The sequence below is a fragment of the Epinephelus fuscoguttatus genome, linkage group LG7 (genome assembly GCF_011397635.1).
Source record: "Epinephelus fuscoguttatus linkage group LG7, E.fuscoguttatus.final_Chr_v1".
Lineage (NCBI taxonomy): Eukaryota > Metazoa > Chordata > Actinopteri > Perciformes > Serranidae > Epinephelus > Epinephelus fuscoguttatus.
In genome coordinates, this window is record NC_064758.1 from 16640817 (window position 1) to 16667168 (window position 26352).

General features: G+C 41.0%; 1 protein-coding gene across 2 annotated transcripts in view; it reads left to right on the forward strand.

The window, feature by feature from the left end:
• celsr3 (cadherin, EGF LAG seven-pass G-type receptor 3) overlaps window positions 1-26352 on the forward strand; it is a 142638-nt gene that overhangs the window by 101663 nt on the left and 14623 nt on the right. For both annotated transcript variants that reach the window (XM_049580099.1, XM_049580100.1), the window contains 11 exons: window positions 456-665; window positions 7268-7466; window positions 10817-11008; window positions 11100-11286; window positions 11716-11883; window positions 12717-12843; window positions 14748-14954; window positions 19756-19930; window positions 21393-21505; window positions 22239-22318; window positions 23508-23634. In XM_049580099.1, the coding sequence (XP_049436056.1) occupies window positions 456-665; window positions 7268-7466; window positions 10817-11008; window positions 11100-11286; window positions 11716-11883; window positions 12717-12843; window positions 14748-14954; window positions 19756-19930; window positions 21393-21505; window positions 22239-22318; window positions 23508-23634 (1785 nt within the window). The remainder of the gene's footprint in view (window positions 1-455; window positions 666-7267; window positions 7467-10816; window positions 11009-11099; window positions 11287-11715; window positions 11884-12716; window positions 12844-14747; window positions 14955-19755; window positions 19931-21392; window positions 21506-22238; window positions 22319-23507; window positions 23635-26352) is intronic.

Consider the following 26352-nt stretch of genomic DNA (forward strand, 5'->3'; position numbering starts at 1 on the left):
GATAAATGCAAATATTATATATGTGTAAGTGACTTTGAATTAACTAGACGTACCTCTTTGTAGACATGCTGTAGTGTTGCTGTACATATGAATATTGTCATGTTAAATCCCAGTTATTATTAAAGGTATGTTATGCAGGAATTGTCAGTTACTCTTTGTAAACAATTTTGCAAGTGATTTTTGTAGCTTTCGTAACCTTTGCCCTGCACTGTGCCCAGGAACCTCCTGAACTCAGCAAAATTAGAAAGTTAGAAATACAGGCAGAGGACAGAGTTGCTACAGATGAATATGCCGCTGCACACTTGTAGTGTCTCAGGAGGGATGATTTAGAGGGATTCATTTTGTTTGAGTCTATACATTGTTTCTTTGTGAAATCCGTCAAGATTTATCTTTAAATATGTGTAAAAAGGATAAAGATTAACTTGTTCATGTTTTGTCGGTGTCTGTATGTTTAGCTTGATTCTCTGGAGCGTAATGAGACAGAGCTGAACACCATCATGGAGAAGAAACTTGCCCACCAGCTCCGCGATGTCACCGAGGCAACCACCCGACTCTACGGCAATGACTTGCAGATTGCCGAACGACTGCTGTCCCGCCTCCTCACCTTTGAGACCCAACAGAGTGGCTTCGGACTCACCGCTACTCAGGACGCACATTTTAATGAGGTAAGAAGAAGAACACAGGACTCAATTATCCTTTTCTTTCCTTGTCAGACATTTATACACTGAACAAAAATATAAATGCAACACTTTTGTTTTTGCTCCCATTTTTCATGAGCTGAACTCAAAGATCTAAAACATTTTCTATACACACAAAAGACCATTTCTCACAAATATTGTTCACAAATCTGTCTAAATCTGTGTTAGTGAGCACTTCTCCTTTGCCAAGATAATCCATCCCACCTCACAGGTGTGGCATATCAAGATGCTGATTAGATAGCATGAATATTGCACAGGTGTGCCTTAGGCTGGCCACAATAAAAGGCCACTCTGAAATGTGCAGTTTTGCTTTATTGGCGGGGGGGTCAGAAAACCAGTCAGTATCTGGTGTGACCACCATTTGCCTCACGCAGTGCAACACATCTCCTAGAGTTGATCAGGTTGTTGATTGTGGCCTGTGGAATGTTGGTCCACTCCTCTTCAATGGCTGTGCGAAGTTGCTGGATATTGGCAGGGACTGGCACGCGCTGTCGTATGCGCCGATCCAGAGCATCCCAAACATGCTCAATAGGTGACATGTCTGGTGAGTATGCTGGCCATGCAAGAACTGGGATGTTTTCAGCTTCCAGGAATTGTGTACAGATCCTTGCAACATGGGGCCGTGCATTATCATGCTGCAACATGAGGTGATGGTCGTGGATGAATGGCACAACAATGGGCCTCAGGATCTCGTCACGGTATCTCTGTGCATTCAAAATGCCATCAATAAAATGCACCTGTGTTCGTTGTCCATAACATACGTCTGCCCATACCATAACCCCACCGCCACCATGGGCCACTCGATCCACAGCGTTGACGTCAGCAAACCGCTCACCCACACGATGCCACACACGCTGTCTGCCATCTGCCCTGAACAGTGAAAACCGGGATTCATCCGTGAAGAGAACACCTCTCCAACGTGCCAGACACCATCGAATGTGAGCATTTGCCCACTCAAGTCAGTTCGACGATGAACTGCAGTCAGGTCGAGACCCCGATGAGGACGACGAGCATGCAGATGAGCTTCCCTGAGACGGTTTCTGACAGTTTGTGCAGAAATTCTTTGGTTATGCAAACCGATTGTTGCAGCAGCTGTCCGGGTGGCTGGTCTCAGACGATCTTGGAGGTGAACATGCTGGATGTGGAGGTCCTGGGCTGGTGTGGTTACACGTGGTCTGCGGTTGTGAGGCCGGTTGGATGTACTGCCAAATTGTCTGAAACGCCTTTGGAGACGGCTTTGGAGACGGCTTTGGAGACGGCTTTGGAGACGGCTTATGGTAGAGAAATGAACATTCAGTTCACGGGCAACAGCTCTGGTGGACATTCCTGCAGTCAGCATGCCAATTGCACACTCCCTCAAAACTTGTGACATCTGTGGCATTGTGCTGTGTGATAAAACTGCACATTTCAGAGTGGCCTTTTATTGTGGCCAGCCTAAGGCACACCTGTGCAATATTCATGCTGTCTAATCAGCATCTTGATATGCCATACCTGTGAGGTGGGATGGATTATCTTGGCAAAGGAGAAGTCCTCACTAACACAGATTTAGACAGATTTGTGAACAATATTTGAGGGAAATGGTCTTTTGTGTGTACAGTAAATGTTTTAGATCTTTGAGTTCAGCTCGTGAAAAATGGGAGCAAAAACAAAAGTGTTGCGTTAATATTTTTGTTCAGTGTACTTTTTTTTTTAGAGGGGTGAGAGCAGTGACGAGTGGCGACATGTGTACAGCTAAAGCCTTCAGAGTTTTTTGCAGTGCCATAAAGTGGGATATATGGAGACATATTTGTCATTAACAATGGCTGTTTATTTGCTCTTATGATTCACCTTGTGGGAGCAGCATTGTCATTGTTACATTAGATGATTTTATACTATAACAAACACTATTAAGAGTGTAAGAAAGAGCTTAGAAATTGTCAAATTTGTAGTCGAATTGCTGTTTTGATTATTAAAAATGCTCACATTCAAACAACAAATATTGGTGAGAGGTAAATTATGTTCAAAGACAGCAAATGTGCAAGCTGTGAAAGGTTATTTGAAAGACAGGCCAGATAATGAAGTGTGAAGCCAATGATCAGTTTGTGCTGTTGATTTTAATGTGTGAAAATCTGAACATGCCATGAAACTCCTCACCGTCACAGCTCTGTTTGGAACAGACTTTATTACCATGGTTAACCATGACAAGTGTGACCAACAAGCTCACCAACATGTTGAAATAATAGTTTAAAGGAATACTTACCCCCGAAATGACCTTTTGTATATCATTGACTCATTGCGTGTTACCTTGAATTTGTGAAGAAAACTTTTTCTAAGAATCCATAAAGGCGAACATTCTTTGTGAACTGAAATAATCAGGAGTAGACCAGGTTTCCACTCTATATTTTTGCTACCAGCAACGTCAAATCTGCACAGAATCTGCCAGAAAACATAAAATAGCTGCTGTTATTTAAAACAGTAGATATGATTGATACGGTGTACCTTTATGAGGTACAGACCTGGTGACAAGATAGTACAGTGAGATGTCTTTCCTCTGAAATGGGAGGTAATGTTGCTATGGCGATGCAGTGACAGTAGCTCGTGAAATATTGCAACATGTCATCTCCCCATATTAACTGACAGAGTCTCATTTCACCTGATACGACGGCTTCAGCTGAGGAGCTGACACAGGATCATTTTAGCATGGTTGCGTTGTGACATGAAGGTGCTAACAGTGATCTCCATATCATTTTTATGTAAATATTTAGCTTATACATCCAGTCTGGCTGACAAGAAATGAGTTGTCCACACATCACGAGTAAGTGGCTGAAGATATACAGCAAAACATGTAAACTGCTGTTTCAGTTTACTGGCTCGTGTGTCAGTAATTGATATATTGCATGTAACTATGGAAACAGCGATGTGAAACTGACATGTTGACAGTAGTGTATATATTTATTTTCATTCATGAAGAGAATTTTAAAATCAAATCTTGGTGAAATTGAATTAGTCTGACTTTCCTCCCTGTCATTCAGACACACAGTGTCACACACTACAATACACAGCTTTGTATTGTTTACCAGCAGTGTCAGTAGTAACAGTTGTAGTGGTGTTAGAAGTAGTAGTATCAGACGTATGGAACAACCCTGGTGTTGAATGGTTATCTCACTCTACCTTTAGCCACCTGATGTACTATAGCAGACGTAGCCACACCCTGCGGTGCTGAAATCTTTCATACTGCATTGTTACACAGCTAAGAACGAGTTGCTATAGAAACTGAGTGGGTGTGTTCGTAGCATCCCATAGTTTGGACCAAAGAATTTCATCTGTCTTTTTATATTTATATAAAAGCATAGTTGAAGATGGAGATGCTTTGATAGTTTCAGATATTTAATTTCACATACATTCACACATGCAATTTTTAACTGTGGCTGTGTTAACTCGTCTAGCAGTCTTTACTCTGTTTCTCTTGTGATTCTTCATAAGGAGTAAATCTCCTTCTAGTTTATGGCATTTTATCTTCTGCACTGTAAATTCAGTGGGTAAAAGGGAGAAGAGTGCATATTTCCTGCTGAGGTGAACAATAAAATAAAAAGCACTCACATTTATCTGATTTAATACACACCTGTTGAACACACTGAGTACGCACACACACACTGTGGCTCCAGTTCTAACACTGTGAACAAAAGAGAGAGGTTGCCAAGTGTGTCTTTACTCCCTCTTCTTACAAACAGCATCTGTCAGGGGCTGACTCATTAATAAAAATATAATTAAAAACCAATGTTTAATTAGGTTTTATTAAAAAAAAAAACTCATTCATAACCCATCTCAAATGAACATTAATATTTTACTCGAAAGCATCACAGTTGGAGCCTCACCCCTAATACAGCGCATTGCCTCATGTAATCAATACATAATCTTTGACTAAAAAGGACAGTTGCTATAGCAACACAGGAGTAGCATTAATGACATCCTATAGTGAGTGAAATGAAAACCTTTTCCTGCCTGACATTTCACTTTACTACTTCACCTGACAGTAAATCAGATGTATGACCATTAGGGTTTAACGTTTGGTTTGCTGGTTTACAGCAGCATAAAGCAGCTGGATGGTACAGTTATTATCTTTATCGTCACTTTGCAGTTTCTGGAACAAAAAAACAGAAATCGCCTCAGTTTTAACCTCAACCTCTGGCTTTAAAGCAGTGGTGCTGCCTACATCTCCTCATCTGGAGTTAATGAGGCAGCTCTGGTTTACAACGGCACCAGTGAAGCAGAGCTGCAGACAGCCCATTTTCTCTCCCCAATAAAAAATATATAATATATCTGGTTATACTTGACACCTCACTTTAAACAGCAGCTATTAGGCCAGACGAACAGGTACAGTAATGTCGAACACAGTTACTATAGTAACCCAGCGGTGGTGACAGAGCCCCGTGGCTGCAGGAGAAACAAAGGAAGGCAGGGAGGGAAGTGGAGTTTTTACATCAGGAATGTGGCGATGAGTGGAGGGAGAAATCTTTCATGTTCAACCTGTGATCAGATCCATCTGGAGACAGCTGCACCTCCAGATGCGGCTCTTGTCTTATTAAGTACACAGCAAAAATATGTTTTAAAAATATGGGAGAGAAAATCAGAAATTATATGTTCTGTAGTGTTCATTAAAACACCTGACATTTATTATGGCACCAGTGTACTGCACAATGCTCCTAACAGGCTGGTGGTGTAACTGTTTCTCAAAGTGGGATCTCTACGGCATAAATGGAGGCTGAGAAGAGAGGGGAACTGAAATCATTATAAAGGTCATTTTGAAAATCTAATGTGATAAAAAAAAACTAATTAATTCCAAATAGTCTGGATATGACAACATGTCTCTGTTTGAGTGGCACATGTAATCAGTTTGTTGAACTGATCAGGCTGGCGTCATGTTCTCAACTGTCATCTATGCCTACTGCTGCATTCCTGTCATCTGCTGCCTCTTTAAAATGCTTCACTTCTCAGCCCTTTTGTTAGCCTCCATTGTTTTTCACCCTTTCTCTCTTCAAGAGCTAAGTACAGGCCAGATGAGCTCTTGCAATGTTCAGCCTGATTAGGTGTGGAACTTAAGATCCACCATTACCTCATATGTTCATATTGGTTTGACCTTCTTTAGATATTAGTATGTAACAAATCCAAACAAATACTTGGATTAAAGATTTACTGTGCAGGATTTGACTTAAAAACAATGTGATGTCTATCATCACTTATGACCCACCAGAAGTGTGTGGAGGTGTATTCCTGCCTATATTTTTTTATTTTTGTGTTTGGGATGTTAATGGGCGTGTACCCCACAGTGTGAAGTTAAGATCTGGACTCTGTGCCAGACCGTAAGCAGTACCTCCAAGAGGCCCTCCACTGAAAAAAAACAAAACAAAACGAAACAAAAAAAGCCAATATAACGAGGCAAAACACCACACGAGTGAATCTCAGGTTGGTTTTTACTTTGCGTTGCTGGCAACTGTGTTTACAAACAGTAACCGACAACCCTGCATAGCATACCTTTAAGCATCTGTCTGTTGTGATCATCCATTTTGTTCCTTGCTCCGTCTCCTGCCTCCAACAATCACTTTTCCACTCTCATATTTTTCATCTCATCACAACTGACTTCTTGTCCACCCCTCTCTCTGTTTGCTGCGTCCCTGAGCTGAGCACAAGCCTTTTTCTATAGCTTCTTCTCTCTCTAATTCTCTTTCCTTTTTTCCCCCCTTGCACACTTATTTATCCACAACCCCCGTTTCTAACTCTCCTCTCCCTTTACAATTCACTACATCCTTCCTATACTGCACTGTATATTGTTTTCCTTGTTTGTCTGAAGGTATTCTTGTGCATTTTTTCTCCCCTGAGCATTATGTGAGACTGCAGTGCTTTATTGGGTCTGGTGCAGTCAGACTGCAAGGAATCATATTGAGCACTTTTCTCCCTCTCTCTCACTCTCACTTGCTTTCTCTCTCTGTCTCTAGATCTCTGGTGTTACTCTTTGTTCAGAGCATTTTGCAAGGCTGTGCTGTCTAAACTATCTTTAACAGGTTTCAATTGTGTCACAAATTTCCCTTGAACAACATGGACATGGAGGCAGTGTGGATAAATGTGGTAAAATGTACTATAATTGGGGTCAAGACTTGTTTGGATGTTATTTTTTAGCTCTGTTTACACTCTTTGACCATCTTGTCTGGTGGTACTGGTCACAGTGGTCTGGCAAATGTCTTGACAACAAGGCTTACATCAGATTTCTTCTCTTTTCAAACAGAATCAATAACAAAGTCAATGTGTGTCTTTCTCCTTTATTACTCCCTCAGAGCTTTTGGATAGTTTTAGCTGGTGTCTGCACAGAAAAAAAGATCCCCTTTCTTCATATCTTCTATTTCTCTTTGCCTTTCCTGATCCAGGATGTTGTTTCTTCTATCTTATATCTTAGTGCTTTTTTTGTATCAGCAGAAGCATCTGCTAAAAAGCAGATCTCAACCACCTCCTTCTGTTTATATATATATATATATATATATATATATTTTTTTTTTTTTTTTTTTTTTTACTAACAATCAATCTTTTGCTGTTTGCAGAACATTGTGCGAGGCTGCAGTGTGCTCTTGGGTCCTGGTACCTCTGGGCTTTGGCGGGCTCTTGCTCAGAGTCAGAACCACATCCCGGGCGGCGGTCCAGCCGAGCTGACGGAGCTGCTGGAGCAGTACGCTCAGAATCTGGCCCAGAACATGAAGCTCACCTACCTCAACCCTGTGGCGCTGGTTGCTCCAAACATAGGTGAGTTCAGGATGACTGCGCACACAGGCACACAACACAATAGCTAATCACTAGTCAGACCCAATAAAAGAGACTAAGACAGTAATCTCTATGGACGATTTGCCGCGGTTTTCTCATAATACTGTAAATCATTGCTGTGAAATCAGCTAGAATGACTCATTGTAAAGTGGGAGATGAACAGCGCTAATGCAAATGATGATGGCACAGTCAGAGCGCTGGCAGTGGCATAGAGAGATGAATTTCACACTCCCACACACACAAACACACACACACACACACACACAAACACACAAATACACACACAGCGGCTAATGCTTCCAGCACACGCATAAAAACCCTAAAGCCCTGTAGCACTGGCCAGCATACATCATTTACAGTAGAATTACAGATGCCAAACACACACACAGTCACACACAGAGTAACAGCTCAAACGCAAAAACACACACACACACACACACACACACACACACACTGAAAGGCTTTATTAATACTCATAAAACTTAAAAAAAAAAAAAAAAAAAAAGTTTATAAATTAGGATTAACTGTAAATTATAAAAGGGTTACATACACAGATACACATACTCACTCTCCCTTACCTGTATTATATATTGGCAGGTTTGGGCATGTGCCATGTGTCATTTAGTTCCTGGCATCCCGTCACTTGTATGTTTTGCTCTCGTCCACATTTTGCTGCCACGTTAGCAGTGTAGAAAATACTGTTAATCTGTGCCACGTACAACAACAAAAAAGTGTTGGATCTCACAAAAGGTGTCGAAATAGCAACAGCAGCAGCTCCGTCAGGGATGAGGCCAGACAATGAATTTCACACTCAGTTAATGCTCTTAGCTACACACACAGATTGAATTCCTATAAAATGCCATGCACCCAAAAGTCATGAAACTAATCAAAGTTACCAACTAGTGACTTTTGCCTCACCAGCTTCTTCCAGTATAGTTTGGTAACACAGATAATCCCAGACCTGAAAAAAATGGAGAACAGGCTTACCTGTGTTGGCCAACAGGAATTGCCTGTTTTTATTTCTTGTCTGTGTGTCTTACTTCACTGTATATGTTTCCCCTTTGGATTTCATCCAGAATGCTGTTAGATAATCTTAAACTGACAGCCTGATGCAGATCTCCAGACGGAGAGCATGGAATTAGCAGCAGAAGGGAAACAGAAGGAATTAGATACAGCCCTAAATTTCACACTCCTACACACACAAACACAGACAGTTAAAGATCTCAGCCACATGGGATTGAATGAATGACGTGGAAAAAGAAATGGCTGGACCTGACACACACCTATCTTAGAGCTTCCAATATGCAGGCTCCCTTTAAGTTTTTCGGTTGTTGTTGTTTTTGATCATTAAAATGCCAAATCTGTGCACATGCAACCACACACACACACACACACACACACACACACACACACACACACACACACACACGTATGGATGTCTGTTATATTGAGCAATCTCTCTCTACACTCAGTATCGAGTGCTGTTCCACTTCTGTTTGCTTGGTCAAGTGTTCACTCATTATTGAACACTCCACATTGACTATGTACTTCCCGTTCGCCACCTCATTTCCCATAATACGATAGTTCCTCTGCTCCAAATTGTGTGTGTGTGTGTGTGTGTGTGTGTGTGTGTGTGTGTGTGTGTGTTTTATTGGATTTTGCATTGGCTCTGCTCTTACATCATGCATCAGGAGTGGGTGGTGGCCCCCAGCATACCCCAGACCTCTTACAGTGAGCAGGCCTGGAACTCCCTCAATCATGGTCCATGGGCCCCTCAGCACTCCTATATCTATAGAGGATAACATGGTTTATTAGCACACACAGTTTACATTGTATGTCAAAAGGAAAATGAGTTGTAATTTTGAATTTAGAAGAATAAAATTACTCTAAACTCAGTAACCTGGATTTAAGTGAAATTGGCAAATCAGGTTTTACATTTTTGTCCTGATTTCCAGCTGTGAGAAAGCTGAAAGGCTGCTTTCTAGCTTGTGTAGCTTTGGACCAACTAAAAATGGTTAGTATGAGTATGGTAATATTTTTCATTCATCTAAAAATAAGGAACATTTCAAACACTTTGGTATTGCACTGTACAAACACAGAACACTTTTCTTAATGGCAGCTAGTCTTAATAGACGGAAAAGCATCTCTCATGCCATGAAACTGAAAATACAACATCAATACAATGATAATAATAAAGGGAAGCTTGTGCATTAGGAGAGAGTGTTTCACTGAGTGATTTCCATCTGTACTGGCCTCTGTGCAGCCATTTACTTAGTGTGCAGTGAGGTCAGACATCTGTTGCAGTGCTTAACAGCATAAAACAGGGTAAAGGTGCTGTTATTCCAGTGGAAATATAGTTAACCTTTCACAGCTTCTCACAATGTCAGATGGTGGGAGTAGTGAAAGGCTGATGTAAGAATTACTTTCAACTTGCTGATCGTGTATGTAGCAAAGAAACTAACTGTGTATATGCAATGTTAACAGCAACAGTAACTGAGTGAATGTAAGAGTCTGCACTTTATTTAAGAAACGTTTTTAAGCATCTTCAGCAGGCATGTAAGGGAAACAGTAAGGCCCCGTGCCAAATCATGTTCATCTGGGTGTTTGCCTTGTACTGTAATCTGCCCACCTGAAAATGGGAAACATTATACTGAGATTTTTCCTATGGTAGGGCCCCGATAGTGTTAATGAGGGGAAAAAAAAGGAGTTTCTAAGAAGCTGGAGGTGTGCAGCCTGTCATCTGCAGCTCTTCATCCGACAGCTCACTGTGACTGCTCCTTTTTGTTCCATTACTCTGTGCAGTATGTCAAACTGGTGTTTTGCCAGTTAAATGCTTTTATTGTGAAGCTGCAGCAGTAGGAAATATGCGGTTTTCATTAGCAGTGACTTAATACAGCGCTCTTCAGATAGTGAGTGTCATTTATTCCTTAAAAGGTCCAGTGTCATCAGTCATTGTTGTCACGAGTTTATGAAGCGATGGGAGAATTTCCTCTGCGTGGCATCCCTACATATAATATTGACCAATAACGTAAAGCCTTTATGAGAAAAGTATGATGGAATAGAGGCTATCTTAAAATAGGCAGCAAGTCTTAAACTCTCAAAACAGGAAGCAAGTGTAATGAGAAATACTCCCACTGCTGCCTGAGGTGTGAGATTTAATCTGCCTGTTATTTTAACTACTCCCATTATGGTCATTTCAGCAAGGTCTCTTAATTAATTGGTCAATAAACTGTTCCTGTTTATGTATCTTGCACATTAACAAACACCTGCCTCTTTTATTGTGTCCAAAATGTGTGTTCATGTGTGTTTATTGCTGCCTGTTTGTTTGACAGTCATGAACCTGGACCGTGTGGAAAACCAGACCCACGTGCGACGGCGTTTCCCACGTTACCACAACACTCTGTTTCGCGGCCAAGCTTTGTGGGATCCCTACACCCATGTGATACTGCCCCCTGCTGCTCTGGTGCCACAACGACAACAGCAGCAACACAACTGGAAGGAGAAGGAGCGCGCAGAGAAAGAGCGTAAGAACAGACGCACAAACAGAATTAAAGACTTAAGAGTGTAAGTGGCTGAAACTAAGACAATATACTCACACAGACTTCTCTGTTTCAGCCTCGTCCCCTCAGAATGCTGCTTCCCCCCCTGTCGGTATTGCATCCAATCAGACAGGAGAATACACTGCAGCCAGACGCACTGTTTCAATGCCAGAGCAGCCCATCACCATCGTCATCTTGCTGATCTATCGCAGTCTCGGCAGCGCGCTCCCTCCCAAGTACCACACAGACCGCAGAGGAGTGAGGTGGGAATCAATCACACTCAGAACAATAAAAATCTGATTACAACACCTCTCTGAACCCTCTGAGGAAGGAAGTATGCTGGATATAAAAATCTGGCTTACCCATGTGTCTTCTATTCTGTAGCAAACAGTACACCAAAACTGCTTTTATTTAGAAGGCCTATCACATGATTAGAAACACATTCTGTACTGTTTTCTCTCCCCCTCTCGTCCCTTCCCTCTTCATCTCTGCTCTTCCTCACCTCACCTCCGGGTTTAATTACAACATAACAAACTGTCCAGTTTTCAGCAGGTGTCACTGAACATCATTTCAGTCTCATTCCTCTCTGCTCACCTTGTCCTTGCCTTTTTCTTACCGTCCTAACCAGGACATCAAACTCTGCTGTCTGTCTTATCAAGTAGATGTACGGTAACTCACTCTGTCTCCCTCAGGCTCCCTCGACACCCAGTAATGAACTCTCCGGTGGTCAGTATCTCTGTCTACAACAACCAGACGTTTGTGGGCGGACACTTGGACCAGCCCATTCTGCTTGAGTTCAAGCTATTGGAGACATCCAATCGCAGCAAGCCACTGTGTGTCCAGTGGAACCACAGCACTCAGTGAGTACAGATTACACTTATACTTGCTCATATATTCCTATATACACAGAAACAGACCATACATTAGCGCTGGGTATTGTGTCAGTTATCTTGCTATAGCATATAATGCTTCACACTGTATTGATTTACTGTTGATGCAGCTCAAATTCAAAAAGTTTCTACTGTCTGTATAGATAACAAATAAATATGTAATGAGCAACAAAAATGATACCACTGGCAACTGACAACATGGCTAGAGATAAAGTGAGCGTAGGCTACAAGTAAAAACCTGTACTGTAAGCTACTTTGTTAATTTACCATAGATAGATGTTGGTGTAGTTTGTCGGCTTTGGATGGAAATAAAAGGCCTGTGGATTGGGCGGCACAACAACAGGTATTTCTCCAATAAAGCAGCAGGACACAATGTGTTTCCTGCTGCTCCAACTTAAATCCCTGTGGCTCTTCTTGTTTTTTTAGCTGGCGTCTTTGTGGTTTTTTGTGCGTCCACTGAATGACAGCGTTGCATAGTTCTGACGTCTCTCGTCCCGGCAGATGATAAATGATTCAGGCTAAAGTTGGCGGATGCTCTGTTTAGCTCCTATATACAGCTGCACATTGAAATAGCACACAAGTGCATGCTCACTGACTAGAGAGAACATGAAGACTCACACACAAACAGCAACAGTGGAGTCTTGTTTTTTTAATAGTCCTGTCCATGTTGATGCATCATGAATACACACAGGACAAACATAGTTTTGCTCACAGGATACATTTAGTCTCTTTGTGTCTTTGTGTCTGCACATCTTTTGAAATTTGACCTTTTATTTTCTCTCTGTCTTTCTCTCTCTCTGCAGGTATGAGACAGGAGGTTGTTGGACAGTCCGGGACTGTATAGTGGTGTACAGGAACACCTCTCATGTCCGCTGTCAGTGTCAGAGACTGGGCACCTTCGGTGTGCTTATGGACAGTTCACAGAGGGAGGTTAGTAATAGGTGGAGGATTTCTCACAGATAGAGGAACCTCAATTTTAATATGATTCAATTCATATGCCTCTCTATCATAATGAGGCATGTAGTGGATTACTTGTACATTTCCTGTCAGTGATCCTGCTGTGTAATCATGCGTTCCTGTTTTTGTCAGTCCTGCTTCTTTTTTTCCTTTGAACATATCAGCTGGTAATTGCTGAATTTAGTGGGTGTAAAAGTTTGAAATCCTACAGAATTAAATCCTGTCTGACAGTCTGAAGGCTGAAGGAAGCCTTGTTACAGCTGTAGAAGATTTTTACAGTTTAATGCAAACCCCCTGTCCATCGTACCGCAGCATACTAAGCAATCATGTGTCAGATCTTGACGTTTGAGAGGGGAAACTTATAGAATCAGAAACTCCATAAAATGAACTGAAGTTGTGCGTTCCTCCAAATGTGTATAGATTACATTAAATTAAGCACTTCAGTAAGACGTTTCTTCATCATCAGCAGTCCAGAGCAGTGAGTAGGAGAGTATCCCATTTCCATTCATTTGCTGTAGAGCTGCCCAATTTGCCCAAATAAAATTCATGAGGTGTTTGTTGTGTTACTGGCAGCAAATGCTTTCTGTGCGTGTGAAGGCAGTGATGAATCGATTTCATGCTTTTAATACTCTGGTTTCTCCCGACAGATTTAAGTAGGTCTGCTAGTTTGCTTGGTCTGATGTTTGATTCATCTGGATAGTTTCTTCTTTTCCTGTCGGCTTTCTCTTATTTTCTCTTTCAAATGCTTTCAGACTTGTTTATAATAGAAGCTTATGTAATTACATGTAGTTTTAATAGTTTGAATAACAAGATCCTTTGCCACTCTCAGTCCTTTGGATGCCTTTAATTTTTAACACTACAAACCAGCCAGTATTATGTGAAGTTAGTAGATATTGATGGTTTTTCTAATCTGAAACAAGTTGCTGGCTGGTGCAGCTTTAGTTTCTTCAGCTTATTCACCTACTTTCCATATATTTTAACATCTCTGATATAAATATCATTTCTTCACACTCAAGCCCCTTTCACACATGCACTGCAAGCCTCAAAGGATGACATTACCCGGAGGAGCTGTATGTGAGAACGCAAATGTCTGCATTAGTCAGATAAGACAGTAAATGAACTTTATTCTGCCAGATCCCAAGGCCAAAGTTTGTGTAATGTCTGATTGAGCCCATGTTGGAACAGGGCAGGTAATTGTCCAGAGAATTCACTGTGAGTAGTGGGTATACAGCTTGTAGAAAACTGGAAGAAAACAAACATCCACAGCGAAAAAGGAGGGTTATGTACAAAAAGATAGCAACGAAAATGTCAAACTGGAGAGACAACGAGATTTGGGAATTTCTGTCAGTAAGAGCCCAACCTGAAATCATCAGACAGATAAAAGGAAGAGTTGTTTATGACCCAAACTCCACACTGGCTAAGGGACTGTCTCCTGCATGCTCTACCCAGGTGCAACCCTCAGCTAAACCAAACAGAGTATTTCCAGTAGGTGAGAACGCTTCTGACGGACAGTCTTTTATTGTGTGCTATGTGTGTGAAAGAGAAACACAATGTCCAGACCTTATTCTCCACACATTTTTCTGGAGTTCATGTGAGAAAACGACTTTGGAGAAGACAGACAGAGATAGGCAGACAGTAGCAGCATCTCAACAAAAATTTATAAGATGATTCGTTTTCATCTCTTTGCGTCATTCCACCTTGTGTTTTTAATCTTTTTCTTAATCTTCCTCCTTCCTTACCTGTGCCTGACTTGCATTTCTCTCTTTCTACGCTACTACTACTCCTTTCCTCTACATCCCTTCTTTTCATCTACTCCCATCTAAATGAGATAAATTCAATAATACCCTCTTTCCCTTCTCGCATCTCTGTATGAGCAGCAGCTGGAGGGGGATCTGGAGACTCTGGCCCTGGTCACATACTCCTCTCTGTGCGTCTCCATGCTGGCCCTCCTCCTCACTGTCCTGGTGCTCTCCTGCCTCCGAGGCCTCAAGTCCAACACCAGAAGCATCCATTCAAACACAGCGGCGGCCATGTTTTTGTCTGAGCTGGTGTTTCTGCTCGGGGTCAATCAGACTGAACAACAGGTAGATACTGGTGGGAGGGTGTGTGCTTCTGTCCCTGTAGCCTTGTTTGTTTTGAAATGTCTTCAACTTCTTTGACTTCCTTTTATCACCGTCCTTTTAGTTTCACACTTGCAGCTCTTTGATTGAGCAAACATTTGCTTTTGGCTAAGGCAGTAATTATAACATATATTGGCAGGGGATAATGAATATGATATGAGTGTTAAGTAGGTTATATCACTGTCAGCGGTTCTAGTTTTCAGTGTAAGTATGTCACAAGAAATGTCATAAAAAAAAGTCATTGTATGTGCACTTTTCTTGTCTTTTCCTGTCCTCCTTCTATAATACTCAACACTTCCTCCCTTTTGCTCCTCCTCTGCCCTTTTTTTCTTGTTTTCTTTCTCTCTACACTTTCTCTATCTGTTTTGTTACATCACAACTGTGTATATGTGTGTTTAAAGAGCAGCGAGTCCTGTAGAGTGGGTACTACAAATATGTGCTCACTCAGCATGAAATCCAATTAATTAAGCTGTATCCCCCGCATAGTTGACTCTGCGGCTCTTACAGTGCGACTGGTTACTTCTAGCTGAACAATATGTTCTCTAATTCATGTACATCATGCTTGGGAGAGCATGTTACTGCTCTCAGCGGTTGTGTATCTTTGTGTGCACACCTGTTTATACATGCATGTGCATATTTTACTCTTTCTATTTTTTAGTGTGTAACTTTTAGTGTTTGAATTTGTGTGTGTGGGGGGTAGTGTGAAATTCATCGTCTGGCTGTATTCCTGCCAAAGCTGCTGCTATTTCTGTGTCGTCTCTGCTGCTGTGTCGTTAGGAATTTGCTCTGAGCTTCTTTTAACCTTAAAATCTGAGACGTGCAAGTCATCTTTCCTTAAGTTAAAGATGTAAAGCACTCAGCTGTAGTATTTCCTGAGTATAGTATGTCTCCTATTTCCTAAGACTCCATGTTTATATTTATATTTTTGGTGTTGAACTGCTCTCATCCACAGTAATTTACGACTGCAACAGCTTAGTGACGACATACTTTGTTTTCTTTGGTACTAATTGAGGAGGAAAAGTTTTGGAAGCATCTCCATATATATTTTGTTTAATTTGTTTTGGTCATCATATCCAATCATAATATGAAGATACACCAACAATTGCCTGGACCCAGACTTTGAGTCCGCCCACTTTACTCAGTCTGAGTTCACTGGTCCTGGTCCGGCATCGTGACATGAAACAGAGGTTTCTTGGTTGAAATGAAAATCAAACCAATGAGCGCTGCAGGGAGACTAATGATTAACCAGTTAGCGACATGGGCAGGACTTACACCATTGTTAAGCTTTTATTCAAGTGTTGTCAAGCGGTGCCGTGCAACCAGCGGGCTGATCCACATATGGTTAAAGCTCCCTCATTATTTTGCAGTGTTTTTTCATCACTCTGCAGGGCAGATAAAAGAAGTTTACCTGTTGGGAGTGAGCTGTCTGCAGAGGTGCAGTAACAGCCTGATGTCTGGAACTTTTCATCTAACGTCTCACTGTGGCTGTTTCTGCTTTTATGCTTCCTCCCTGCGAACTTGTCTTTATTAAAGAACAGCTGCTAACAAAGTTGTGCTAAATCAGTGATAAACACATTAAATTTCCTTTAAATTCTTCACAATAAAAGTCCCCTGTTATTTTGTTATGTAAAAGCTTTAATTTTGAAGCAGCAAAACAAAGACATGTTGCATTTTCACCAGCAGTAACTTAACACAATTCTCAAAAAGCTGAAAACGAACATGAAACAGTAAAATAAATCAGATACCTGAAAAGAGATCAAGCAGGATGCAGGAGAGAAACTAAACTCCAAACCACAGAGATTCACTTACAAGCTACAAAGGTACTGAGAGCTGAACACAGAGAGACATTAGAAACACCTTTCCTCTGATCTCCTGCACAGACAGGAGTTAAGTGTTGCTACACACGCTTGTTTGAGGGGGAGAAGGGGGGCATGTCTTCTCAATATAGCCCAACAACGTAATAGTTTCTTTGCTCCGCTCCACTCTTAAAATCCCAGCAAATTAGTTACAGTATGTTGTCATGGCTACATATCAAGGTGGATTTAAAATTACATTAGATTCCAGTGGATATGTGGGTCTCTTGTGATTGGTTAGGGAAAACTGAACCTTTGTCCGCCACGAAAATTGGTTAGAGTGGACGCAATGTCAGAATGAAGATGGAAATGGAGTGTAATGAGTTGACAATTCTGTATCATATCAAGCAACACTGAGATGACTGAAAGTTATGAATATTTAGGTGTCTGTTCTGTTGGCAAGCTGTAGTCACAAACCTCAGGGAACCAAACTTAATAAAAACTCACATGAACTCACAGGAAGCTTGTTCATTAGATAGAGTACTGTTTCAACTGTAGACCTCAAAGAGTTTGACAAGAGAGGGAGAGTCAAAGCAAATCTGATTTCAGTCCTTGCAGCTCAAGCCAAAACAGGATGGACAGCCTGAGTTTTTAAGCTTTAATCCTCCTTGTCTGGTGTCTATATTAGTTAACAACACATGGAAAAAAATCACACCAGACTGTTTGTTCTCACTTCATTTAGTTATTCTTGGTATTCAAAGCATGGTTTTGAAAGCTGGCCAGCAGCCATCTATTTTAACTCACAAACTTTAGATTCTGTTTTCACTTCTGACAAATGGCACCACAGTTCTCTCAGAAGATAGTGACTTGCACTTTTAGATGTGTAGGTGCTGCAATTCAAAGCCACTCGAGTTTGAATGGCATCTTTCTCATCTGGTTAAACAAACAAAACAGACCGAAGGCTCCAGAGTTCAGATAAACCACTTCAGACGTGCTCGAATGCAGCCTGAGGGTAATTTCTCAGAAAGCTTAAATGCTAATATTCTGCATTATTCATGGAGGAATTCAGCATTACTGCCAAACCAAACACCAGCGCTTAACTGACAAAAGGGATTTGGAAGTTTATCTCTTACCCTGACAAAAAGTACTGGGATTCATTCCTGTTAATATGCAATTTTAATGGTATTGGACGGACCTCAGATATTTATGTTTTAAGAGATTACACCATCTCTCAGCGCTGATATAACATCACATTTCCTGGCCATATAGTACATCCACTACACAGTGTTATAGCTAGTCTCAAACATTTTCATTTTTAATTATTTTTATGGCCATTGCCCACGATGTGTAAGTAGCAAGTATACTTGTGCTCATCTGTGTGCCCATGGGCATGTCGGTCTTAAACTTAGGTGTGGTCAGGCACATTGTAGGTGTATTGCTATTTTGAGGCAACAGAAAGTGATTGTGCCATTGACCAACAAAACCTGGTCTAAAATCAGCATGGCAGAGTATTTTCCTGCTATTTAGAGGGTACATTATTCAGATAGCAAGCTGCGTACACATCAGTGAGGTTACAGTGGTGGTCATACACTCTGTTTGTTACACACACAGACGCGCAGATGGGTTGCAGGTGGCTGAAATAATACTTCATTAATATGGAAAATGCTCATATTATTCTCTAAAATGTGAGCACAGCAGAAAGCAGACAGAGCTGTAGAGCTACTGTCCGACTCCCCATTAAAAGAGATGCTGTGCGCATTCACACACAAGGAGCACCGTGGCTTCACTGATTATTTCAGAAACTAACAGTTTAGTTTTATTTCCTTTTTCAAGTTTATAACTACAGTTATTAGTTTTGCTGCTTAGATGTCCCACAATATTTGCTACATTGAAATTACTTGCTGTCACAGCATTACTCTCAGCTCGCTTCTCCAATTTGCTAACCGTCATGGAAATAGCAGTGCAGATGGTGCAGGCACATCTGGTTTATAAAGGGAACAGGAGATCACACTTTCATTGGTCCAGTTGTTGTTACACACCTATTATTCATTAAGGGACTAAATCAATCCTCTTTCCCTTGTGCTTTACTTTGCGCCCAGATTATGTGCTGTTTAACCAGCAAAAGTGGGGATGGACTTGTGCCATGCACTTTAGACCATGTGCTATGGATTGGTTAAATAGGGCCCGCCATGTGCATTCATACTATCAATAAAGATCAACCATGGACCAGACTGACGTTTTATAAATATCTGTCCAGATGTAGGTATGAGTCATTAAGAATACAGAAATGCTGTTTATAGCAGTTCATTACCTTAAAATATAAGATTAGTGATTCAAACATTTAGAGTTAATATATTTTGAGCCCATAATTCCCCTTAAAACCAGTAAAACTAGCTAGAATTACCTCTGTGTTGCTGTTTTTACTATTGAATGCTTTCTGACACACTGTTGTGGCTATTTAAACCACATTACCTGCAAGGGCATTCCTTACTATGTCTACTCCACCTCTACCAATGTAGCTTACTGTTGTATCCATAATCGTATTTAAAAACACACTCTTGGGTGTTATTACTATAATTCAGCACATTAACGAGATTCATTTACATTCATATCAGTTATTTTGTGCATTTCCTGGAGACATACTGTAACATGCTGCCATAAACTCTTCATTAGTCGTGCTGTTAATTAAATCATGAATGCTTGTTACTTCATCGCTGACACCTGCTGTGTTGTAACAAAGACTTGTTGGTGGCGTGCCAAGATGTCTGCTCTGCAACTGTCACAAAATCAATACAAAGGACTGTATCTTCTATTTCTCACCATCTTTTTCTCACATTTTCTTTCTGCCTGTCTTCCTTGTTTCATTTCTGCTTCTCTTCTTTTCTCTCTCCATCTGCTCTCTCCATCTTCCCCTTGCTTCCCTTGCTTTTTTTCTCCTCTCTGTAATCATTCTCTTTCTCTTTCCCCTCCAGTTTCTGTGTACAGTCGTTGCCATCCTCCTGCATTACTTCTTCATGTCCACGTTTGCCTGGATGTTCGTGGAGGGCCTTCATATCTACCGCATGCAGACCGAGCAGCGCAACATCAACTTTGGTGCCATGAGGTTCTACTACGCCATCGGCTGGGGCGTGCCCGCCATTATCACAGGTAACACACACATTCACACACATGCAGACACGTAAGATCTCTGCGATTTTGGTCAGACACGTGTCCATGCATCTGTCTTTGCCACATTTATACGTTCTTCACAACACACGCATATTATGTGCACAGACACGTGCATCACACACACATTAGCAGTGAGTCTGGCTGTTTAGATAAGGTGTCCTATTGACACTTGTATTAAACAGGTTTCTGTGACATTTTAATATAGAGATAGTAAAGCACACACACACACACACACACACACACACACAGCGGCGCAAGCAATTTCTTCCTTGACACATTCAGTAAGCAAGTAATATCTGTCTGCTTTATTCTGTCCCCCTCCTTCTTTCACACACACACATTTGCAGTTTCCATCTGAAGTCATACATGCTGTCAACTCCCTTCTATCTGTTGCTGCCTCCCTGACACACACACACACACACACACACACACACACACCGACCGCTGTCTCACCTTGCCTCAAGAGTGGATCTGTCTCTCACCACACACACACACACACACACACTCTCTCTCTCTCTCTCTCTGGCTGCATGTTTCCTTCCTCCGGCTCCGAGGTGTGTTTAATCTATCTGTCCGTCTTTATTTTGGCTCTTCCTATCACTCTTACTTTTGCAGTTCAATTTCAAGATTCTCTAAAACCACAACTGTCAAAACTCTGACAGTTGTCCAAACAAGGACACACAGGAATAAAAAGACTTCACAAATCTCCCAGAGACCTCGTCTGGTGCCATCATGGTCATGGAGAAGTGGCTACGCACAAATAATGCAAGGATAAGAAAGAACTTGTCAGGATTAAACAGATAACTGGAAATTGTAATGGTGCAGATATATATGAGTTCAATGATGTTCTTGTTTAAACATATTTGCAAACAAATCCAAAAATGATATGGATTTAATATTTTCTGTTTTGTCTTAATGACTAGTCTCCTTTAAAAGACACAAGTTGAATTTGTTCAGTCACAATTTAAAAGAATCAGGTGGATGTTGGTGTAAACTTATTAGAAAATAGTAACAACATTGACTAATATTTTTATCAGATGGTAATTTATCAGAAGCATCAGTAAGATCTCAGTATGAATAATGTGCCAAATAATGTAATCATGCTTTTACAGCCACTGTTTCCAGTGAACCAGTTACCTTCAGCATTAGATTTGTCACCTGAAATAACTATTCAAAAGATAATTAATCATGAAAAAGATTAATACTTAATTGACACGCGTTCTGATGAAGCAGCAACCTCCGAAGCTAAAAAATGAAGCCAACTGTAGTTCCTCTAATCACCAAAAGCGAGTGGTGGCTACATGCATTGTTTTTGTGCATTCTATGGTTCTTGTATGTCTCTGACCTTTCCTGCTGTTGTCACTCAGATAATTACATGCTGTCACATCCTGTACAGCCTCTCTCTTCCTGTGTGATCTGACTGTCCGTCTCTTTGCTGCAGGCCTGGCGGTGGGCTTGGACCCAGAGGGTTACGGGAACCCGGACTTTTGTTGGATCTCCATCTATGACAAACTCATCTGGAGCTTTGCTGGTCCCATAGCCATCGTCATACTGGTAAATGCCTCCCTGTTTGTCTGATAGACTTTAGTTAATGCAGATAGCCTAAACTCAAACTAAAAGGCTTGATGTCATACTGAGGTAAACTTAGTCTGTGCTCCTTTCTTCTTTGCTGTTAAATTGTTGGCTGGCTGCGCTCCCAAAATGAGACTAAACATAAGTGGCCACACTCCAAATTCATTTACAAAGATGACCCTCTTGAACTCTGCTAGACCATAATTTTAATTGCTACCCACATGAAGCTATCACACATCCACTTTACAACTTGCCTGCAACATCTTAGACAAGAAACTGTGCCAGGTTTTATAATGCTTATGAATAATTACAGTGCAGTGTAGTCAGTAATCAGTATTATTCATTTATACACATTCCTAACCTTTATTCAGGCCTTTATTTAGTTATTTTTTCTTTCCATGCTTCTCTTGTGCCTTTTGCTTATTCTGTACTACTTTATTTATTCAGCTATTTTTTTTCTTTCATTCATTAGTTCGTCTCCTTTCCAAACTGTTTGAGCAGAAGAACCATAACAGAATTAAGAAGCAATTCATGAGCTTGAATAGCTTTTACTTTAATAATTGTACCTTTTTCCCTCTTAGATGACTATTTTATCCACATTGATTTTGTTTCATCTGTTTATCCTCACTCCTGACGTTGCTAACGGCAATATTGGATTAGCTGAAATGCATTTAAAATGCTGCCTGACCATTTGTATTGATTTCTCTGTATCCAGATGAACGGAGGGATTTTCATGATTGTAGCCAAGATGTCCTGCAATCCCTCTCAGAAGGAGACCAAGAAGCTTCCTGTCATGTGAGTACCCACACACCATGATTTAATGACGTCTCTTACTTTCAGGAAGTGACTTTATTGACTATTTTTCATCATGAAATACAAGCTTACAGTCTTTTATTACTGTACTTATCTGTACTTTTGGGGAAGAATCAAGTTTTGCTCTATTTCAGGCTTCAGAGGATATCGTATAAAGATCATCTGGTGACTAACTGGTTGAGAGACACCAGAGCATTTGCTAATTTAAGTCTTATTATCATAATTTGTCTGCTGTGCAGACATGTAATTTGTGGCTTATTTATATGACTTCTAGAAGACCTTGCATACAGGGTAAATGTTAATAGTCATTAAACTATAAACTTCAATTAAGTAGTCGTTAGTTTTTAGAGGATCATAGTAATAACCTCACTGTTTTATAAGCATCAAAAAAACATGGAGATTGTAGTTTTGAAAGATGGGTTGTGACTGGTGAACTGACAGGGAACAGAGGGTTGTATAGTATCTCATATTTCTATCAGTCTCATTCAGTCAATGTTGATTTGATAGACAATGATTATGTCAGGCCTTGTTATTGATCAAATGGTAAGTGCATAAACAACACAAGAAAATCACTTAAGCTATGTGGTGTCTCTCTTTGCCTCGCTCCCATATCTTTGTGCCAGTATTCATCCTGTGGTTTCTCTACTATCGGCTTTTCTCACTGGTTCTAACTTCCTGTCACTCTTGCCCCTCTTGTGTTACTTGTCTCCAAATTTCTTCATTACTCAAATCAGTTAAGAGGTGGCTTTGTGCAAATAATACATAAATGTACAGTGACCACATTGTTAGGGTATCAGAAGTAGAAGTATGTAGTGTTATGAGGTGCAAGTACATTTGTTTCCAAATTTTACATTCACTAAAGAGCTGGTTAATCACCCAAAAGGAAAATCAGTGTTCTTATTAATGTGCTGGCCCCAGTCAAACCTTAACCATGTCATTATATTGTACAGCCAAGTTGTACATGCAGATATCCAACATGTTGATGTTGTCCGTCCAAAGAACTACTAGTTTTCAGTATGTTATGTAAACTTACAGTCTTTTATTACTGTACTTTAATGTTTTTTATAACACACACACACACACACACACACACACACACACACACACACACACACACACACACCTTTCCCTTCCCACTAACCTCTGTTTGTCTCTGTGTTCCTCTCTCCAGTGCTACCATTCGCAATGCCTTTCTGCTGTTACTGGTCGCTACCTCCACCTGGCTGTGTGGTCTGATGGCTGTGAACAACAGCATCCTGGCTTTCTACTACATATTCAACGTCCTCTGCCTAGTGCAGGTATGAATAGGGCTGTCACACTCATGACTTCTTGTTGATCATTCAGTGTTTCCCACAGATTTAGAATCTATGTGTGGCAGATGTTGTTCTCACGGCAGGCCACCACAAATAAATGAATGTGTGGGAAACTGTCAATAACTGATGTACAAGTAGTCACAATTAACAATTGAATTGTCTATTTCTATTCATTGTGTGCCACACAGTAGTGCTGTTTGTGCTTTGCTTAGCAACTAGACCTGAATCCATGTTGTTCATTTCAATGGCTGCTCATCACAGTGATTCCAATATTGGTAAAGGAGTGTCAATTAATCTTCAAATAGTTTACTGAAACAATGTTTCACCTCTCGCTTTGCTGCCCATAGATTTATTTTAAACAGCTTGATCTAACTGTTGTGCAGGCCTGCCTAATGTAACGTGAACATGGCTCAAGACTGTTAATTATTGTAGAGAGTGACTTAATTTATTTTCAAGATTAGTACTGTAACATGAAAACACAAAGCCTCTGTTAAATATTCCAGACAGTAGTCGGGAAGCACAGGGGAGACTTTGTTTTGCCTCCAGGGCTGCAGTTGATGCTCATTTGGCACCACACTGTACATTTACTACCACTTAACAACTTAACTGCAACATTTCTCTTCGGCTCAGACTGCCAGCACGTGTCTCCTCTGAGCATATCCACCGTCACTGTCTCTCTTGCTTTGCCACACACTCACTACACTTGCATCTAAACTACTCTTATAACTTTGGGCTCTAGTTTCGCAGACTGGGCAAGGCAGGGGCACAGCGCACCTGCGCTTCGCCAACTGGGTGTGGCCAGGCGGATTTTTCAAGTTTGGCACACCGTGCGCTAGGGATGTAACGATATGGAAAATTTGGTATCTCGATTATAGTGACCAAATTATCATGGTAAATAATAATATCGCAATGTTGTTTTCAAGCGCTGTAAAATGTCCAAAAAATAGATATATTGAAATAACTTCACTAAATCTTGTAACTTCCTTATCATACCAAAATGTTAACAGCCAAAATCTTATATTAAAATGAAACTTTCACATTAAAGGGGCAAGGGATTGGCACAGCAACAGAAAATTTTATTTTAAATGAACGAAATAAGTAAACACATTACAGGAACAAAGCTTATTTTTCTGGTGGATCTTAACAGTCAGCAAAATATGTAAACAATTTATATAGCACGAGAGGAAAAATATATATTAAACAAAACAATGCAAGAGTAGAACAAAAAACATACAATATATAGAATAGATATCACAAATGTGCAGGAGAAACCAAAAAAACCCTAAGGGCAATGGTCATCATTACACAGAATAATTCACACATTAGAAGTGTGCATGTGAGTGAGAGGAGTCAGTGCCTGTATGAGAAAAGGAGTGCATGTTCTCATGTGTGTGTGTGTGTTAGGTCAAGACTGTGAGCAGTGAATTTAATTAACCTTATAAAACCAAGAGCCCCCATTAAGGCTCTCGGTCAAAGGTTAACACGGCAGCGTTTTATGTTGTTTCCTGGAGCTTATGTCGAGAAAGCTCGCCATACAATAACCATAATCACAGTGATTCAATCATAGTTGATCTCGATTAGCGTTATGTTACGTCAGTTAATATTCTGTTGGCTCCGCTCAGTGTTTTCAGCTCCGTTTCGTTTTGATACACTTAGCAACATAGCAGCTAATACGGCTATTAGCTATTCAGTTAGTATTAGCTCCTAAGTGTCTTAAACGAAAACGGAAAACCTAGTCGCTGTTTAGGAGGACAGATATGGCTCAGATGTCCCGTATACGTCGAGAGTTACACATTATGACAATCTCAGTAAAACCGAAGTCCCTCACACAATAACTGACGATTGCATAACATAACTTGCATTGGCTGTAAAGCTGTGGATGACGGTCACGGAGAAGAGCCAGCAGTTTTGTAGTGTCGCTACCCTTCACAGCAACTTTCTTTCTGCATGTTCTGCACAGAGGATAGTTGTCCTCTGCCAGCTGTCCCTCGGCATTCTTCAGAAACCCAAAGTACGCCCAGACCTCAGACTTTGTGCGTTTAGTTGGGGGGAAATGTCCTGAGTGCCGCTATCACCACCTTCCGCTATGTTTTCATTCTTTGTGTTTACACATGCTACGCATTCACGCAGCGCCTGCATCGCGAGACTTGAATGAGGCTGTTACTACATATCCTGATAATCCACTGCGATAATGCAATTAATTTAAACAGAAACGTTAATTCTTACCGTGTAAAAATTAACTGAAATTTACCGTAGTATCGGTAATCGTTACATCCCTACCGTGCGCGCTGGCGCAGCTACTCGTCTGTACCACCTCCGTCCCTCCTACCTACGCAAGTCGGAAAGAGGGAGGAGAGAAGGCGTGGAGTGGGTTTTAGACACATCACACCAATCAAATGAGCCCCTCTCCTCGCCCTTAAATGCACTGCGCGAAGGCGTAATGAGAGTTTATTCAATTCGCAATGGCAGAAGAGAGCAGCAGCGTCAGACGGCCAAACTTCTCCCAGGAGGAAACTGATGTTTTGGTCCGGGACGTCCAAGCTCGCAGTGTCCGAATATAGGGAACTGCGAGCAGACCTCCACGGGCTGATGATGCAAAGGTAGCCTGGGAGGAGGTCACCACAATTGTAAATCAATGTTGCGTTTCTCTTGTGCACGCGTGCTCTCTCTTTCTCTCTCGCAGTCTCACTCTGTTTCTTTTCT